At 34.8% G+C, this 20826-nt stretch overlaps 1 protein-coding gene across 10 annotated transcripts in view; it reads right to left on the bottom strand.

The window, feature by feature from the left end:
- LOC129751439 (bumetanide-sensitive sodium-(potassium)-chloride cotransporter) overlaps positions 1 to 20826 on the bottom strand; it is a 256700-nt gene that overhangs the window by 9778 nt on the left and 226096 nt on the right. For 9 of the 10 annotated variants that reach the window (XM_055746933.1, XM_055746939.1, XM_055746937.1 and 6 more), the window contains one exon: positions 13700 to 13747. The exons of the other annotated variant lie outside the window; for it this stretch is intronic. In XM_055746933.1, the coding sequence (XP_055602908.1) occupies positions 13700 to 13747 (48 nt within the window). The remainder of the gene's footprint in view (positions 1 to 13699; positions 13748 to 20826) is intronic. 10 annotated transcript variants of the gene reach the window in all.

Raw genomic sequence — 20826 nt, 5'->3', positions numbered from 1 at the left:
GATTATCGTGTCTATGACGTCAAATTATACGTGACGTCATAGATACTCGCATGCTATCTCAAAGTATGGATCTGTCTATGTGTGGAAGGGAGAACAGACAGGCTTCACTCCCACTCAGGTTTGATGTCATCGTGACAGAAACCGTGTGGGAGGAAGACCGCAGTTTAAATTTTCCCGGCCAATGGTTGTAATTTTTTCATTGTAATGGTTCAGTTCGAAACCAAACCATATCAAAAATTTCGGAACCGAAGTTCCAAAATATAAAGTTAAAAATGGTTTTCACCAAGGGGTACGACCCCGAAATCAGTGAAGTCGTTGATGAGTACGTCATGCCCACACTGCATGGTACGAAAGTGATTGTTACTTCGAGATTCTCCCAACATTATATTCAGGTTGCTCTGTGAAGGACAAAACGACGAAGGGGCGCGTGTGGGAGAACGAAGCACACCATATCAATTTCTTCACACGCTCATTTTCATTTACCATTTTAATGGTTACTTAATTAATTATTTAATATTTTTGCTTTTGAATGAATTATCGGAAAAACTGCAATCATAATGGTAGTTCTCATGAAAAAAATATAATAAGGTTAAAAAAGTTGACATTGAGATATTTTTTTATATTGTAATTTTTAATTTTATATTCGTCTTCTTGATTGATTTTGATCGGTATGGTTTTTTTTATGATCGATATAATTATGCGTTGAGACCAGTCCGACATATCATTTACCAAATTGAAAATTTCAAATATTATTATAAAAGGCGCTTGGGATCAGAGGGGTACAAGTGTCTAAATGATAGATTCGAGAAAACGCGCTTCAAAGTTGTACAGGTGCTCAATTTTTCATATATTTTTCGAATTCGAGCAATTTTTATTCAATCAAAAAAGTGTTCAAAAAAAATTATAAAAAATTTAAGTTTTGCACCAGATGTACATAGAAACATAAAAAAACCGTTGGTTATACTTAACTCAAAATTGATGATTTTGGCACTTGCACCCCTATGATCCTGAAGGGCTCATATATACAAATTTGAAAATATATTTTACCGATCATTGGACTCTATGTTAGAATCAAAGATATTATTTTCTTGCTGTCTTGACTCGATAGGTTATCCAGAGCAAAAGTTAAAGTATTTGAAACACATGGTTGGGAACCTTTTTTTGCCTTTCTTTCAGAAAGGTATAGTTATCGGTCGATTTGGGAGATCATTAATTATGGGTCTTAGATATACCTTTATAGGTACCTATCGAATCAGCTCGTCGAGTTCAGACGATGTCTGTGTATTTGTGTGTATTGGTGTGATTTTTTGTAAACTTTTTTGCATGTTTTTGCGAAACTGGGCAGTACAATAAAAATGATTTTTATCTTAAAAAAATTTTTTTTTTTCTTCTTCGGTCTATAAAAGAATGAAAAAATAACAAAGCAGTTTGAAAAATAAATTTTCATAGTAATTATCATCAAATCATCACTCCGAAAAACGTGTCAATTGGCCTTGCTAGCCAAAACCAGCAATCACTAAAATCAAGATTATCGTATATATGACGTCAAATTATACGTGACGTCATAGATACGCGCTTGCTAGCTAAAACTATGGTCCTGTCGATGTGTGGAAGGGAGAACAGATAAGCTTCACTCCCACTCAGGTTAGATGTCATCGTGACAGAAACGTGTGGGAGGAAGACGACAGTTCAAATTTTCTCTTCCAATGGATGTATTGTTTTCGTTCTAATGGTTCAGATTGAAGCCGAACCATTTCAAAAAATTTCGGAAATTTTTTAACATAAAAATGGTTTTCACCAAGGGGTACGACCCCGAAATTAATGCAGTCGTTGATGAGTACGTCATGCCCACACTGCATGGTACGAAAGCGATAGTAACTTCGGCCAACATTATATTCAGAAACAGATTGCTCTGAGAAGGGGAAAACAACACGGGTACGCGGACGATGTATGCACATCCTCTCATCTTCTCACGTGCCGTTCGTGCTCAGGAAGCTTCTTCCTAGGCACGAACGACAGGAGAGAATTTCGCCTGTGGAAGCAAATCTAATTAGACAAATGCTACTCAATCCTCTCGAGCTTTAAGCTCTCGGGCAAATTCCCTTTTCGTTCCCTTTTCTCTTCAGATCTAACGTTGCGCAATGATAGCTTTTCGTTCGCATAGAAAAACCTGTGCAATTGTTGCGTTTTGTTGTTGGGGTTGGTGTCTGACGAAAACGGCTTGGGAGTCAATCCAAACAGTGGCGCCACCAAGTTCTCCATAGTAGTGTTTGAAGCATTTCGGATTTTTGTTTTGGAAAAGGCACATAAATACGCATTAACCATTTTGGCCAGGCTGGCCAAAAACAAATTTAACTAAATTGACAAAATTAACAAAACTGACAAAATTGACAAGATTGACAAAATCGCCAAAACTGAAAAAATTGACAAAATTGATGAGATTGACAAAATTGACAAGATTTACAAAATTGACAAAACCGACAAAATGACAAAATTGCCCGAATTGACAAAACTGACAAACTTCACCAAATTGACAAATCTGACAAAATTTACAAAATTGACAATATCGACAATTTCGACCAAATCGACAATATTGACACAATTGACAAAATTGACAACATTCACAAGATTGACTTAATTGACAAACTTACAAAATTGACAAGATTGAAAAAAGTGATAAAATTAACAAAATTGACAAAATTGACCAATATGTGAAAACTGACAACATTCACCAATTTGACAAAAAAGACAAGACTTACAAAATTGACCAAATTGGCAAAACTGACAAAATTCACCGAATTGACAAAACTGACAAAATGACCAAATTGCTAAAATTGACAAGATTGACAAAATTCACAAAATAGACAAAACTAACAAGATTGACAAGTCTGACAAAATTGACAAGATTGACTATTTCGACAAAATCGACAATATTGACACAATTGACAAAATTTACAAAACTGACAGAATTGACAAAATTGACATGATTGACAAAATTGCCAATATTGACAAAATTGACAAGTTTGTCACAATTGAGAAGATTGACAAAATTGACCAAATTGACAAAATTTAGAAAATTGTAAACATTGACAAGATTGACAAAATTGACAAATCTGAACAAATTTGAAGAAATTGTTAAAATTGACAAAAATGACAAAATTGATTAAATCGACAAAATCGTCAAAATTTACAGAAATCGCAAAATCACAATATTGATTGAATCGACGAAATTGAAAAATTTGACCAAATTGACAAAACTGACAAAATTGACAAAATTGACAAGATTGACAAAATAGACCAAATTGACAAATTTTACAAAATTATTATAATTGACAAAAATGACAAAATTTATAAAATTGACAAATTTGACAAAATTTTCAGAATTGACAAAATTGACAAGATTGAACAAATTGACAAAACTGAATCAAATAAACAAAAATTACAAAACTTATAAAATCGACAAAATCGACAAAATTATCAAAACTAGCAAAATCGACAAAATTGGCAAATTTGACATTTTTGACAAATTTGACAAATTTGGCAAATTTGACAAACTTTATCTCCTATAGTTTTTTTCATCCCCTATAGTTTTTTCCGTTTGAGAGCTTCATTTAACGAAAATCATTTACAAAAGTGATTTTTGTAAACATTCTACCATTATGGATTAAAACACGCAAAACAAATATGTTTTGAATCTGAAAGAAAGGCTCAAATCCACTGTTAAGTGTATTAAATCGGGTTTTTGGTAATTGGTAAGCAATAAGGTTGTAAACCAGAACTGTTTAATTCGACTTAAAATTAAATTCCCCTTTGTTTACAAAAGGTTTGCTGATCGAGCTTTTATTCATAACTGTGTGAAATTTAACATTAGTATGAACCTTAAATCTCTGTGGCAACAGTAAAATATATGAAAAACTTTGATAAATTCAATTGGTGTATAAGTCCACAAAACAAAGATCCATTTTCCTGAATGTTTGGACAACGTGCTGCTATTCAGAACATTAGAATTACATGAAATGAACATCTTTTGGTTGAAGATTTTCTCTTTAAGTTTGTTGAGGAAAACTTCGGTAGTACTTCATTTTTTTTGAAAGAATAGAACTACTTATGTGAACTTTCAGATAATTGATAAAAAAAATTTATAAGTGTAAATATTTTTCAAAACTTTCGTTCATATAGAACTGACAAGAATTATAAAAAATACTGTTCACTGATCCAAGAAGATTTTAATAAGTGTTTTTGTAAAACAACCCTTATAAAATATTTTCGAATTTTCTGTACATGTATAGGTTTCAATTTCATGATACCTCGCACGTACGTGAAAAGCCTATCCCACGACATTTTGGTGAAGATTTGATGTTTGCTGCGCAGGACATTTTAAACGGATGTAAAAACTATCGAGTAGCCTAATTCGTCTAAAATTTCACACATATGGAGAGGTCCTATCAAATTAAATCTTGTGTAAAGACGTAAAGAAACGGAAAAAAAACCAACCAAAACGTAAAAGATGTAACAAAGAAATTAAACTTTCGAAACAATAGATAGAAAAATATCAATTAAAAAGAACACTAAATAGCTATTTTTCTATTGTTTTACATCATTTATACATGAATTGGATTGAGTTTTTATAAAACAACCCATTTTCTGGTTACTGCTAATTATTTTCATTATTTGATGTTGAATTGAGATTTTCTGACACCATATAACTCATATTGGACAAGTCTCGGGGTAAATATGAACAGAGTTTGGGGTAATTATGAACATAATTTTTTAAGTAAAAAATCACCATACACTGCTTACTATGGATAAATGTAACGTATAACTACTGTTACTTTTCAAAAATTTTATACCAAGTTCGTAATCCGTGTTCATAATTACCCCCTAGAGAGTGGGGTAAATATGAACAGACGGGGTAATTATGAACAGACGTCCCAAGGACAGAGGTTGCGACCAAAAAACAAAAGTTGTTCTACAGAATGATGAAGAGCACGGAAACATTCATTGATGGTGGCTTTTCAAAGTTTGTGATAAGAAATTAACGTATTGTGGCTGTAAGTGTGCCAAATGAAGAAATTTTGTTCATAATTACCCCACCTAGCCCTACTTTTCTTCATCCGACATCAGATGTCTCCCAGAGTAACCCGGAACGTTACGTGAATATAAAAATAAAAGAAAGTTGTTCCTCTTTTTGGAAAAAGTTAATAAGTAGAACCGTATAAAATGCACCGGTGATAAACTTTTATTCATTCCTTTATTTTTGCACTACTGAGTCAAACTAACAGTTATTCAATAAATGGTTGCACCTTTTGAACGGTTATCGTTAAAGGCTATCCAGTCAATTAGGAACATTCTTAACGATCAGTCTTACCCATCAGAACAGATTCTAGACATCTCAAAGCGGGTTACTTTCAAGTATCACTTTTCCTCTTATTTAATTTTTGGCATTTCGGCGAGTTGTGAAAATTCAAGGTAGAATATTTAGAAAGAACATGAAGGTATTATAGGTGGAAAGATCAAAGCTAGAGCGCTTTGGGTAGAAGAAATTGAATAGTTGGTGAAAATGTGAGCAGGGCTTTTGTTGTGTGAACAGCTTTTGAACTACTTGCGTGATTCTTTGCCGCGCGCCGTTTCAATGTTGATAGGAAGCGATGAAGAAACCCCCGCTCTAGCTTTGATCTTTCCACCTATAATACCTTCATGTTCTTTCTAAATATTCTACCTTGAATTTTCACAACTCGCCGAAATGCCAAAAATTAAATAAGAATATATCCCGGCGGCGATTAAAATAAGATAACAGAATCACTTGGCTAAAGAAGGGGGGAAATGGGATAACAAAAATTACAACACAATTCACCACGATGCGTTTGGCAAAAAAGTAAGGCATCGGATGGATAATATGCGAAAACAAAAGTAGCAACCATCCGATGTACCTAAAAAAGTAGCACGCATCGATAGAATTGGCTTAGCAATAGAACAGCACATGTGAGCGCTGCTTGGGTGATTTTTTGCCCGGTCGGACACAATCTCATGTGTTCGACCCGTCCGTGTTTCAATGTGGGTAGGAATGCGATGGGTTTCTTCATCGCTTCCTATCAACATTGAAACGGCGCGCGGCAAAGAATCACGCAAGTAGTTCAAAAGCTGTTCACACAACAAAAGCCCTGCTCACATTTTCACCAACTATTCAATTTCTTCTACCCAAAGCGCTCTAGCTTTGATCTTTCCACCTATAATACCTTCATGTTCTTTCTAAATATTCTACCTTGAATTTTCACAACTCGCCGAAATGCCAAAAATTAAATAAGAATATATCCCGGCGGCGATTAAAATAAGATAACAAGTATCACTTTTGCATTCCCTTGTACAAAATTTAGCACTTCTAGTTTGAACGGAATAGCGATTAACTTTTGAGTTTTTTTTTTATATGCAACTGAACAAAAGTGTTACGAATCTTTTACAGCAATTTTCTTGAAATATGCCAAACAGTTCATAAAACCTTTTCAAAACTGAACAAAATTTTGTTTTTTCAGTTTGGGTTTGGCAGTTCTCTCTGGTATGTTTGGAGACATCTCGTGGCCCATCTAAAAAATAAAAATTGGTTCTAAGCGATCGATGAAAATTGTACACAAGTTTCGTAGCTAGCTTGTACGTGTGTTCTCTGTGTCCATACTGTGAACTATTTTTTCAAACTGTCTTTTCAATAACTGTGAAAAAAATACGATTCCGACATTAACGGATGTTACAGATTTTTTTTGAAAATTTTCTATTTTCAACAACGATGACGAGTTGATGTGCACCTTTTCAATTGCAAATTTCTCGTAAACTAGCTGGATCTTAACGAAAAAATCTACATTGAAACAATCTTTACATTCTAAACAATCAGTTAGGAAAAGAAACGGCGGTAAAAAATAAATAAAAAAAAACAGTTTGTTTAACAAAAATCTAAAATTTTGTCCCGAAACTCTACCTGGGGTAAGTGTGGAAGGCTTTGTACAGACTTGATGTTAACACATTTTTTTTAGTTTTCTGTCCTTCATCCAATACAATTTAGCTATACACTGGATTCCTTTTATAACGATCTTATTTTACACGGTTTTATTTAAAACGACTTTTTTTAAACGATTTTTGTGAAATAAGACTATTTTTGATTTTTTTTTTGTTTCGATTATAGTCGTTTTACAATCTTTATGGCATTCGCGACTTTATCAACGGTGCAGTTGTCGGATCGTTATTGAAAAACTTATCCGGTAAACCATGGATCACTACAAATCTGGACGCGTTAAAACGGGTCTATCTCGGAGCTATGTAAACAAAAAAAATGTTTTATAATCAAAATGTAGGGTTTTTATTGCACTTCAAAGGAAAAATAAGAAAATAAATATTTCGATGTTTTTGTTGATAAAATTTCGAACTTTTCGTCTAGAACTCATCAAATTTTGGACACCCTATTCACTGACCTCAGCGGCCATTTTGTTCCACAATCTCTTCATCTCTGTTGCTTCCCGAGTCGTCCTACCATTCTTCTTCAACTTCTGCTTGACAATTGCCCAAAATTTCTCGATAGGGCGGAATTGAGCGCAGTTGATTGGGTTGATGTCCTTTTCAACAAAATCCACCCGTTGGCCGAATGCCACTGTAGTACCGTCTAGCTGTAGTGGCAGTTTGCCAAATCTGGCGAAAACTTTACTGGTCTTTTGTGAGATCTATTGTACGAAAAAAAAAACATTTTTTAAGGCACTCCACTCCTCCTTGTACATTTCGGATTCTATGGTTTTGTTTTTCACAAAAACCGGGGTTTTTCGTCCGCAGCTGCAAATACCTTACCAGATAAAACACTTTCTTGCCAACTTATCAGAAAAAACGAATTTGAACTTAGCGGGGACATCACCCCGATCAGTGCAGTGCACCACTGCAGTGGCTTTATAAAATTTTTGGCCAGGAAGCTGCCCAAAATCCATCTTCGCGTACGTTTCGTCATCCATGAGGATGCATCCATCGTACTTCGTTGGAATCTTGTTGTATAACTTCCAGGCACGTCCTTTGGCCACTAAATTCTGCTTTAATTGCTTACTGGCACGATAGGATCGTATTCCTTCGCGGAAACTAATCCTTCTGACGGTCTACCGGTCGACGTTGAATTTCTTGGCGATGTCGTAGTCCGACTACCCTGTGTTTGCCTTGATCGTTCTTAACACCTTCAAATGCAGTTTCTGATTCTTAGGTCCACTAGAATGCTTGGTATGAACCTGCCGATCGATAGTATGCATCTGACGGAACGTTTGAGAACGCTGCACACGGTTGATTTGAGCATTTTTAACGATTTCGCGATTTTTTTAACCCGACCACGTCGATTTTTAACGTGAGTGTCCAAAATTTATTTTCGTCTCGCGGCTTCCATCACTTGTTACTTTTTTGAAACAAAACGAATCGTAATGAAATTTTCAGCACTGATAGAGGAAACATTTCCGAACAAAGTACTGTCAAAACATTCAAGATCCAACCTCCTAGTTGTATGGTATAATAAACAGTGCGTCCAGATTCATGGTGATCCATGCTTTACAACTGTGTTCGATATTTACTCTTGGGCTCGAAATCGCGGACATCGGCTCAGGAGACAACAGACTTGACAACTAAGCTATATCACATGCCCATTTTTTTTTTTGAATATGTCAAAAACAGGTTCTAGATATTTCCGCTTTTTTCTTCACCACTTTTTGGTGATATATTAGTTCGGATGTTGTTCTCGAAGGAAACATAGGCTGGAATGGCCACTTAGAGACTCTGCGGAGGTTCCGGAACAACCGTAGCTTAAAACCTAAAACAAATCAATCCAAAAACAATCTTTGAGCTTCCCGATTTCACCTCAGAATAGTCTACCTGGTTGGAAATGATCGATTTACAGTTCAAGTTGCCCAGTTTACTCACAATAAGCGGAGAATTTTGCACGTTTTTTATGAAATTTTTTTAAACGATTACTTTTTTGCTTAAAAAAAGAATCCAATGTATTTAGCATTCGGATCATGAAAAGTTGGATAAAGGACTTGTTTGTTCTGGAATTAGTATATTTCGATAAAATTTGATCTCGTGTGTTGCAACATAATTTACACACAATAATCAATGAAATATGCCTTACTAATGGTACCTTGAACTTTTTTCACAATATTGGACGGTTCGAGCAATAAAATAACGTATTCAACCAAGAAAACACAAATTTCTTGGAAATTTCCTGAGAAATCAAAGAGAAAATTTATCGTCCACACTAACCTCATAAAGGGGGAAAGTGAAGACACCAGCAGTCCATGATAGTGTACGTGATAACATTTTTCGCTTTGCTTCTATCAAGCTCAGCTCTTCAGAGTTTGTAAACAATCGAAAGGGCTGCATAGTTTTTGGGAATTCACAGAGGGAAACATAACATTTCGAATCTAGCTCATATTGAAGAATGTAAAAAAAAAAATTCATGGAACCAAAAAGTTCACAAAAGGTTCTGCATGGAACCATAAAGATCGTAATAGGCTATGCATGCGACCAAAATAAGCGTAAGAAGTTCGTAACGAAGCACGATAGGCAAAACTGAATCCTGAATTTTTTTTAGATACTTCCCAAGTAACCAAAAGTCACACGGCTACCTTATCTTGTACGTTTTAAGTTCACATTTGGCTGAATAAAAGGTGCTCGAGAGATGTAAAATCCGTTTTCCTTAAGTGCTTGATTTGGATTTTTGAACGAACATAACAAGTCTAGGCAAGTAGTATATACCATATTTGTGCATTCTAAGTAGCTTAGCTTAGCTTAGCTTGATTGACTACTCACATCCACCTTAAATCGTCAAATCCAAAATGCTTTTATAGTATTATAAAGATGTTAAAATAAAATAAAATTAAAATAAAAGGTTTTCAAACTTGGTATTTTGAATAAAGTATTACAAATAAGGCTTATCAGTTCTGAGAACAATAAATTATAGCATTTTGAACTCCACGATCGCTGGCGTGGCTCAGTAGAACTAGTTCCACATCGCCAATGGTTGCTACTCCGTGATTGACCGAGGCCATCAATTTTGTTCAAAGGTCAAAAGAATGATGCCTGGGATTGGCAGTACATTCACAATGCCCAAAACTGATGCTCTCTCTTTAAACATCAATAACGGCGCCGGCCACGTCCTAGTAGTCAATGGATAGAAGGAAAATGGAGAAAAAGGATTGAAAGAATTATATATCATGCTTTAGGACCGAGGTCACCTCTGCATCCTAGCAAAAAATATTGTTGTTGGAAATATGGGTGAAAGGATATGATCAGGAGGCACTTTTGACTAGTGCGATCAATTAAACCTAATAACTCTTTTAACAATTTAATGTTTATTCTTAGTTAAACTACATAATTTACAGTTGAGTCTAGATTCTGCTTTAAATAATTGATCATTTCATCGAAACCTGCTATTTCTGTAACTTTGAATGCAAATCTCATACAAGGAAACATATTTTTATTTTAAATTAAAAGGTTCAAGATATTTGGTACTTATTTTAATAAGGCAAACAAATGTTTCAAGTTATTTCAATAAATAAGGGACTTATAGACTCAAGAATGATTGGCATGTTTTTAAGGAAAATTAATAAAACGAATTCTAAAGTTGATCTTCAAAAAGCAAATAATCGATAAATAAACCGATTGGTATCAACAACTAATTGCACAACAACATTTTGAAACATAAAAAACGCCTAAGATATTATCTCTTGTGTTCATGAAACAACGAAAAATTTCACATTTTAGCCGGAAAACATTTATTTTGAGTCGAAAATTGGAACAACCTCTCTTGAAAATAGTTCTGGTTAGTATTCTACTAGCTAGTATTTAGTAAACTTAAACACACAGTGAAGCTTATATTGGCCCTTCCCTTTTTATTTATCATACTTTGTAGAGGTCCGTAACACTCCCCTACAGCAATCATAACTACTTTCAAACATTACGCCAAAAAAGTTTTAAAAAAATATAAAAGAAAAACATGTTGTGACCGCCTAGATATGTATGTTATTCATATTTAAAAAAAAAAACTAATTAATCTTTGACTGGAGGGAATTCTGAAAACTAAAAGAGAAGTTTCATTTTGTACTACTAAATATTTGGCCAGATTTTTCCTAATTTTTACTCTACCTTTCCTATTTCGAAATATTTTAGCGAAGAACATTGTTTAATAAACCTTGATAAAAATATTTAGTTTAGGACATTATTCTAAAATTCAAACATTTAAAACTGACTTCTTTTCAGTTTTAAATTTAAAATAGTAACTTTAATTTGGAACAAATTCGTTAAAATTAATAGCATCTCTTTTAATAAAATTGAAATGTTGCTCCCCTTACAAATAAACTTTCAAAATAATGTATTTTAAGCGACAAATTAATTTCAACCGTTTCTTAAAAAAAACTTATGTTGGTTAGAATCGTTCTGAAAATCTGGCAACTCAGTGAATACGTTGCCCTGTTTCAAGTTTCATCTGAACGAAACTATGTTGGAGCCTCCGTAACGTTGTACTTTTATAAAAGTTCGTATTCGGGACACGAACCACTACTTGCCAATAATCCCGAATCAAGCTCAGACCACTGTGGATATATTACCACTCATAAATAAGTAAATTACCAACAAAAACCATTCAAAGTACAAATTTAAATGGTCGAACGATTAATTAATAATTATCTTTAGACTACTAATTCCAATGAATTTTTCATTATTAAATAACAATTTTGTGACGTTGCGAAAAAAATTAGAATGAGATGTCACACTAGCGCCACTTTGCATATGAACTTATGTGGAATTAATTGGAACCTTATTGGGCTTGAGAAGTAGCGAATCGTTCCTTTCAACTTGTACCCGAACTTGCGTAAAAGCTTCAACACAACTCAACGAAGAAATTTTTCGAGCCTCGCTCCGGAAATATAAATGACTACAATTTTCCCAAATGATTTGGTACCTAACTATTATTATCGATAAAACTACTGAATTGCTAATTAAAAAGATTTAAAAAAAACAAAAACATAAATAAAACTTATCTTGAATCTCTCCTCTAAAACCAGTTGGCATGGTACATATTCTGTCACGACTTCAGTTAGTTGGGCCCCCGGGAGGGCGTAGTACGAGCCCAATACTAGGAAGTTCCTTTAGAAAAGAAAATGCTTCTCATGGAAAATCACGCTTAAATATCACTTTCACAAGACCGGATATTCCGCGAAAACGTTGCACGAACGTTGAGTTCTATTTTCGGAATCATATTTTAAAAACTTCACCGGAAACATACGAAAAACTTTAAAATATACAAGAACCGAAACACGAGCAACCTCCATTCGGAAGCAGCGTTGCCAAAACTCCATATTTGTGCATTCTAAGTACCTTAAAAAGTTCGTTACGAACTTCTTGCGAACTGTTTGGTTCCATGCAAAACTTCTTGCAAACTGTTTTGTTTTATGCGGAACTTCTATCGATTTTCTATGAGAATTCAGTTGTGTCAAAATTTTCAAATGGTTTGTTTACATTCTCTTAGGATCTTTTCGAAGGCTTTCTCATTTTGTGAACATATAATGGATTATTTACAAAAAATGGTTTTTTAGCGATGGTTCAAAGGTAACGTGTTCAACCATCATCTGGAAGGTTCAGGTTGAATTCTTCAATCATGCAGATTTTTCAAGTAAAATTCATTAAGAGTAGAGAGAGTAATAGAAAGTGGCGTAAGATTTCAAAACTAAGAAAAATTTTAAAACGCTTTATTCTTGCCATTTTCTCTTTTTTTTGCAAAACGTTCAATAAATTTAAGTCTTATGCAAAAGCTGAATAGCCTTCTATTCAGCTTTGATTATGGAGCTTGAAAGTATCGATAACGACTTAAATTTTAAGCTGTATAGAATGCTATACAGCCCTCGAGTAGGGCTGAATAACCTTTTAAGAACCTGTTTTATAGAACTTTTGGTTACTTGGGTTGGAACGCACAAAAGTCTAAATCAAGCATTTATGAAAATCAGTTTTCATTTCTCTCGAGTACCTTTTATTAAACCAAATGTGAACTTTTGATGCACATGATTAAATATCTATGCGACTTTTGGTTACTTGGGATGTTACGTAGAATTCATAACATGTTATGTCCAATTTGGTCAAATAAGGTTTTTGAACCATATTTTCTTCAATTAATTGTGAGAATTTTTCCCCATGAGCCATTTTCATTCCGAGCATAATCAGACCAAATAATACCTACGTGCATGAAAACAGATTATCAACTAGATGATAGCCAAAAAAATTGACTAATCAATTGGACCTTATTCTGCAAGTCACGTGACGTGACTCGTCCAATTTCACCTCGTGAATACCTCAAGTGCTTCAGTCAAGAATTATAAATAATGAATAAAAGCCTATCTAAAATGACATCTCTTATCTAGAACGCTTACATATGCCTATGTTATGACTTATGGATGAATTTCTTTGAGTCTCGTCACGTGACTTTCAAAATTTCAGAAAATCAAAATATGTGTGACTACGGATTCCAAGGGGCTTTTATGGTTTGAATTGAATTAAAACTTTTGTTGTCCTTAAAACTATTTTAAATTTTCAATCATGCTTGTCAATGTCAGGGCTTCGCCAATAAGGCTGCTTGTTATCAGTTAGTTGGAAAGTGTGAGGAATCATTCAGTTTGCCGAAACAAGCAATAACACGCATACTTACTTTTGAGATTCTTGGCATTCTTCTCGTGGACATTGTTCTGCTCGGATGCTGTTGTGCGGAAACGCCGAACCGAACCGGTCAAGGATGCACGAAAAAGATGACAAATCCAATCCGAAAAGTTCATGCCATTTAGGTGGGTGCGTTTTCATACATGCCAGTCGCCATATCAGCATCATCCATCATCGAATTGGCCCAGCCGCCGTAGGATATTCGTTGGCCGCGTATTTGATTAGGACCCAGCCGAGTTCCGGAAATGCGGAAGGTTTTTTTTCGGTGTGTTGGTTGGTGTTTTACAGCCGAGCGATTCATTCACAACGAGCAGCGTAGGTGTAATAATGCCGGGGTAGGATAATGGTGAACGTGCCATTCCGTTGACGGGACATTTTCGGTTTAATTGTTTGCATTTGCAGCAAACGAAGAATAATGCGTGCAAGTTTGCGTCGTGCGCACCGAGGAGGGCATTCGTTTAATTGAAGTGTGGTTTGGACGATTTGTGAAAATTCCAAACGGGTCGCGGTGTGTGATTTTATATATATATATATTTTTGCGCAGTCATGTATGTGCCGTTTTATCATGCAAATTAATTATTGTTTGATTTTTGAATGGAACAAAAAAAAAAATAAACAAAAGAGCAAATGTTATTAAATTTTCATGCCTTTGTACAAAATATTTGAGAGTGAGATTTGCTGCGGTATGGAAAATCAAAAAAGGAAAAGAAAATGATATTGGATAGCTCCAATGTGGGAACTATGCAACATTTTCACGGTCATCGTATGGAAAAAATTTCTCTTTTTGTTAGTTTTGAAGTACATTGTATATTAGGTATATGTAAAGACTTATTAGGCCGGAACAAATATCAATTTCTTCTTTTGTCACCCCCCGAAATTTCCAAAGAACACGAAGTGGGGAGTAGATAAAGTTTTAAGAATTTTATGAACATTTTGACAAATTTATCAAATATCCGAAAGATAACAAGAGCAAAAAGCAAATTCTGAGAGATATGATTTTATTACCTTTTGTATCCTTGATTTCATTAATTTTTTTTGATAACAAATTATTCGATTTTTAGGTTTTGTGCAATTATATAGAAAACAATTTTGTTGCATACCAGCTTTCGTGCAATTTATTCAAATTTATTGGTTTATTTTTTTATTTGCATTTTTTTTATTATTTCGCTCTCGCGATGTTCCAACTCCGAGTGACACAAGAAGAATTTGAAATTGTTTCCGGCCTTATTTCCCTTAATGCTCAATCTCATCAATAAGTCTATTTTTTGTTGTTGTTTTTAAGTTATTTTCACTAAAAATAAAAAACATTCAGTTTATAGCGTTTTTTCACTGGCACAGCAGAAAACTTTTTCTTCATAAACTAACAAAATCGTCAAATATATATTTGCATAGTCCCGGGTGACGAAGTTATTTGTTTAAGAGAAAAAGTTTGCTACTGTGCCAGTGAAAAAACGCTAGAAAAAAAAACGACAATTCAATAAGTATATATTTTTGTAATTTTTTTATGTTTCGATTATAGGGTAAATGTACTCGACCTTGGCACCTAAGGCATGGTTTACCCTTTTCTTCAACATTCCAACCTTCCTGTTGAGTGCACTATAGAACATCCTTTGAAGAATTTACTTGCTAACTTGCTTGGAGTTCAACAAAAATATGTTTTCTCTATGGAACTTTCATTAATGTGAGCAAAATGCATGCAAAGTATTCACTGCGGTGCTTCAATTACTTGGCCGCCGTACCAATTGTTTGCCGTTTCGATGATCCGATTCTTGGCCACCAGAAATGTGCAATAGATCTTTACCAACAACGCTCAATTGACATTAACAGAATCGTTGGCTATTCTGAATATATGGCCACTGACAGAATGACGTCAGCTGAGCGTAAAGTTCTATGCGACGATGGAACACCGGGCTTCACTCATACAACAAAATGGCTTTTGAAAACATTGATGAAATTTGGTTGGAAGGGAAGCACAAAATAAGCTTTCATTTCAAAAAGTCGGAAGTCCAGAATTTCCGCAATTTTTTCTTCAATTTTTAAAACTTCAAACTTTTTATTAATTTAAACAAAGTGATGATTATAAACATCTCAGGTTGTTTCAGAATATTTGTCTATGAACAAGAATCATTGGTTTATGAATGGCGACAACCAAACCAATCAATCTAGGGAAAGTATTTCAGATGGCATGGGCTTATCTAGACTAGCCCAGGTTTTCAGCGTAGAGTTTTAAAAAAAAGTTGATGTGGTCCAGCTGCCAGAATATTGAGGTAAAATATCCGTATCTGGCCCCGATTGATTCACATTTTTGAAATTCTTTAAAGTGATTTCACAGTTCATCATTTTTGCGAAGTTTTTTGAGACAATTTCATCAAAATAAAAATCAAATACGTCTTGAACGGGAGTAATACTGAAAGGTTTGAGCCGTGTCAAATAAACGAATTATTAAAAAAAAATACTTAAACGTGGTTGTTGTGAAAGTGGTATTGTAACGTTAAATTGAAATATCTTATATTCAACTTTTCTCATCGATTAGATTTTTACAAATATTGGAAAAATCGCTTAAATTTTCTCAGTTTTTTTTGGAGAATTTCCATTTAAGCTAACTTGACAAATTCAGGAATGCTAAGCCTAACGACAGATTCATATTCGACATTTCTATGGTTCTGTGCATCAGGATGTGTTGTCATTTATAAATCATTGTTTAAATTATTCCTTTTGAGTTTTTATAGACCATAACTTGATAGTAAAATACCCTTGGAGACTTGCAATTGCAACACATAGAGATATTTTCACTACCAAACAACTATCTCCATATTTTGGAGTTTGGCTTCATAAAGTAAGAAATTGAAGAATTCCTTGAATGGTATTTCCAAATTTTGCCCTTTTGAATTTGTTAGCTGAGATTATGAGCAAGAGCCAACTCGAATGCCCTGGGCGTTGCACAGTGGTTTGACACGCCAAATAGATGTTAGAATGTAAACCTTGCTAAAACATTTTTTTTATTCGACTCACATCTAATATTTTAAGGAATAATTGGAAAGAAAACGATATTTTCCTGAACTTCCAACTTCTGTTTCCAAGAAAAAAATAAGAACAAAAATCCAAAAAATTAAATCTTAGTATATGGTTCCCAAGCAATAGAAAACGATTCCAAAGCTCAATTAACTATGTATTTTATATACTAAAGTCATAAATTGCCAACGATCTAACAGTTTTAAGATAAGAAAAACATCTTAAGTCTTGTGAGTTGCTTAATTTAACTTAGTTTTTTTTTATTTAGAACCACTGTGTTCTGTAGGAGACCACGTGCTCGGCAGACTGCAATGCAAATGCTGTTGGCACGCATACCAATGTACCTTCGATTCATGGTTCCCAAATAGCGATTTTTGCATTTAAAATGCTTGGATATGACTTTTAGTTTGTCGAATCCATTTCGTTCTCCAACTTATTTCGAAGCTTAAGTTGATAGAAATGGTCTGATCATTCAACCCAATTAGTATGAAAACATTTGTGTGTAGTTTTAAATGAATTTTTAGGGAAAACATCAGCCCAAAAATACCTCTTAAATGAACATGTATTTTTTCCACCTTCCAACACTGGTGGTGTATTTCGATTGAAGTTGCATGCCAAGAAAAGGAACAAAATTAGTTTTAAATTTTTATTCAAAACCTAAATAAACATTCATTCTTTTGTCTTTCTAGTATTTTTTGATTTTTTGCCGAGTTTAACTGTAGGCATGAGTATTTATTGCAAATTTTTCAAATGAATGTCCGTGTTGAAATCGCATGTAAATTTAACAGTTGCACTAGAAAGGTGAGTTCATCTAATTTTCATACGGTGATTTCTAACATAATTGCCTCGGATGCAGTTCGAAAAAAATTAACTTCTTTAATAAAGTACAAACAATCAAAAAATTTGGTATGCACAGATTAGAAAAAAATTATTCTCTTCGCAATGAAAATATATTCAAATTTTTTTAAGCTCAATTTGGACCTGAAAAACATGAAACGACATGTTGGCATGCCAAGAAAAGGACCATGCCAAAATAGGGCTCACTTACCCTAGTCGTTTTACTACATTATGGCATTCGCGACTTTATCAACGTTACAGTTGGCGGATCGTTATTGAGAAACTTATCCGGTACAACTGTGTTCGATGTTTACTCTTGGGCTCGAACTCGCGGACATCTGCTCAGGAGACAACAGACTTGCCAACTGAGCTATATCACAAGCCCTTATTATATTTTTGAAATAGTGTTTATTGAAACAAAAGCACTTTCAGAGCTCAAAATGGATAACTTTGCAATAGAAATACTCAACATATTTTATTATTGCTCTGAAACAAAAAACGGTCCTAAACAACTTGAATCATTCATCTTAAATCTTGAATCTCGAATCTTGAATCTTGAATCTTGAATCTTGGATCTTGAATCTTGAATCTTGAATCTTGAATCTTGAATCTTGAATCTTGAATCTTGAATCTTGAATCTTGAATCTTGAATCTTGAATCTTGAATCTCGAATCTTGAATCTTGAATCTTGAATCTTGAATCTTGAATCTTGAATTTTAAATTTTGAATTTCGAATGTGAAATCTTGAATTTTGAATCTTCTATCTTCAATCTTCAATCTCCAATCTTCAATCTTGAATCTTGAATCTTGAATCTTCAATCTTCAATCTTCAATCTTCAATCTTTAATCTTCAATCTTCAATCTTCAATCTTCAATCTTCAATCTTCAATCTTCAATTTTCAATCTTCAATCTTCAATCTTCAATATTCAATCTCGTATCTTGAATCTTGGATCTTGAATGTTGAATCTTCTTGAATCTTGAATCTTGAATTTTGTGTCTTAAATCTTGAATCTTGTAGAAATTAATCGCATAAAACAATAACTTTCACACATGATTTCGCAGAAATGAGATTTTTTTAGATTTTCCATTGGTTTTTTTTTATTTGATAAAAAAAAAACAAATTCACAAAACACCCAAGCAACCAAAAGTCACATATTTACTTGAATGAAGGCATTGAAAGTTACATATTGGCTGACAAAGAGAATCAACTGCCCAATTCCCTTTAGTGAACTTTATGTACTCATTAATGAACTTGAAAGTTGCAAAAGTGATTAATATGTACGTTGTATGTGACTTGTTTTGCCCAATTCCCATTAGTGAACTATATGTGCTCATTAACGAACTTGAAAGCTGCAGAAGTGATCTATACGTACGTTATATGGGACTTAAGTCACATAAAGGGCACAAAAGTGCTCAATACGGGATTCGGTAAGTCACATAAAGGGCACAAAAGTGCTCAAACGGGATTTGATAAGTCACAAAAAGTGCGTTGATGTGCTTTCAAAATCAAATCACCTCTTCGAGTTTTAGTTTCAGTTAGAACAACATCTAGGCGTGGTCTCGTGGTAGAGTGTTCGATTCTCACCACGAAGGTCGGGGTTCGATCCCCAAGCCGGGCAAGTTTTTTTTCAATAAGTAATTTTGTACTTGAGTGACCATTCTGATGCGATATATGTAGGAAAGAAGCAAATGAGCAATTTTTCGAGGTTGAAATCCGGCGCGTGGCATCATGGCGGCACCGGTACAGAACACAGTAAATAATCAAGAGAAGGTGATATGAACCGAAGCCAACGGTTCAGTTGAGATAGAGAGACATTTTTTTGCTCATTTTGTGATTTTTTGGAAGCTGAATTAAGAGGCCGCGGGAAGCTGAATAGAAGATTATTAAACTTGTTTTGGAACTTGAAAGTATCAATAACAACTTAAATTTTGAGCTGCATAGAACGTACTTCATATCAATGATGGGGCTGAGTAAGCGTTTTTGTACCTGTTTTATGAGACTTTTGGTTGCTTGGGCAAAATCAAAATCACGGGTTTGTAGCATGCAATATCGAAACCTCTTTTTTAAGCGAATGACAAAAGAATAACCATGAATAACAAGAGGGTGGATTGTATCTCGGTGGTGTAGAGTGCATGATTGTATGTGTGCAAACCTAGATGAAATGGATCAACTCTATGAGGTATCAGTTTAGTCAGTAACGAACGAACTGCTGAGAGAGAAAGTTCAAAAGCACATAGGATCTCCGTGCCTAAGGATTCTACAATTTGGCGCAGCCGAAAGGATTGTTTTTTTTTACGCTTCCTCAAAGGTAACTTGCGAAGACAGACGTAATTGGACTATTTAGCTCAGGGGTAAGTCAAACGGAGCGAATCTCGTCAAGGAAAGTTGAACGGGCAAGGAAGGCTTTTCCATTAGATGGTTTGATTTCATAACGCAAACTCAACAAGATGGCCGCTAGCGAAAAAAAAACCACGTTGGTGTGAAAGAGAGTGCTGGTCCAGTTTATTTTAACTGTAGAGCAAACCGCGGGACCGGTTGGAATTTCCATTCCGAAGCGCGAAGAAAAGAGAAGACTTACGCTGGTCCAGTTTATTGACTGAAGAGCGAGAGCGGGTCCGGTAGAGCCACCGAAGCGCTGGAGAAACTGTTGAGTTGTAGAGACGCTGGTCCGGTTTACGAACCGCAGAGCAAGAGCGGGTTGGATCTTCCAATTCGAAGCGCGAAGGAAAAGTAATGCTGGTTCAGTCAACACTGAAGAGCGAGAGCGGGTCCGGTAGCAAGAAAAAACCGAAGCGCTAGAGAAAGTGTGATTGTAGGTGTGCGTGTGCTGGTCCAGCTTTTAAGCTGTAGAGCAAGAGCGGGTCCGATAGTTTATTGAACCAAAGCTTGAGGAAAAGTAACTTGGTTCAAGCAACTCCAGTAGAAAAAAATAAGATGAGAGAGATAGAGAACCAACCTAAGAGCGAAGGATAACAAATGGTAAATAGCACAAAGAAAGTATTCTTCTTATCCAGCTTTCCTGGAATTTGGTCCACCTGTTTCCTGCGGTTTTCTTGGTAGATTAAATCGGTTTCATGATAATCTCATTTGGGCGCTGAAAATAAGCTTCGAGCGTAGCTGGGCCTAAAGGAATAAAGCTGTGAAGTTGATTATGTGTAGAGAGTAGTGTTTGCAGTGGTCGGGACTGAGACTATTGTGGCGGGCTGATATCGAGCGTGATAAGTGGAGCTGGAAAGGACTTTGGGAGGTCTGCAAACCAGGAGCTCGA

Source organism: Uranotaenia lowii, chromosome 3 (genome assembly GCF_029784155.1).
Source record: "Uranotaenia lowii strain MFRU-FL chromosome 3, ASM2978415v1, whole genome shotgun sequence".
Classification (NCBI taxonomy): domain Eukaryota; kingdom Metazoa; phylum Arthropoda; class Insecta; order Diptera; family Culicidae; genus Uranotaenia; species Uranotaenia lowii.
Note: the sequence above shows the minus strand (reverse complement) of the source record. Positions and strands in the feature narration are given on the sequence as shown.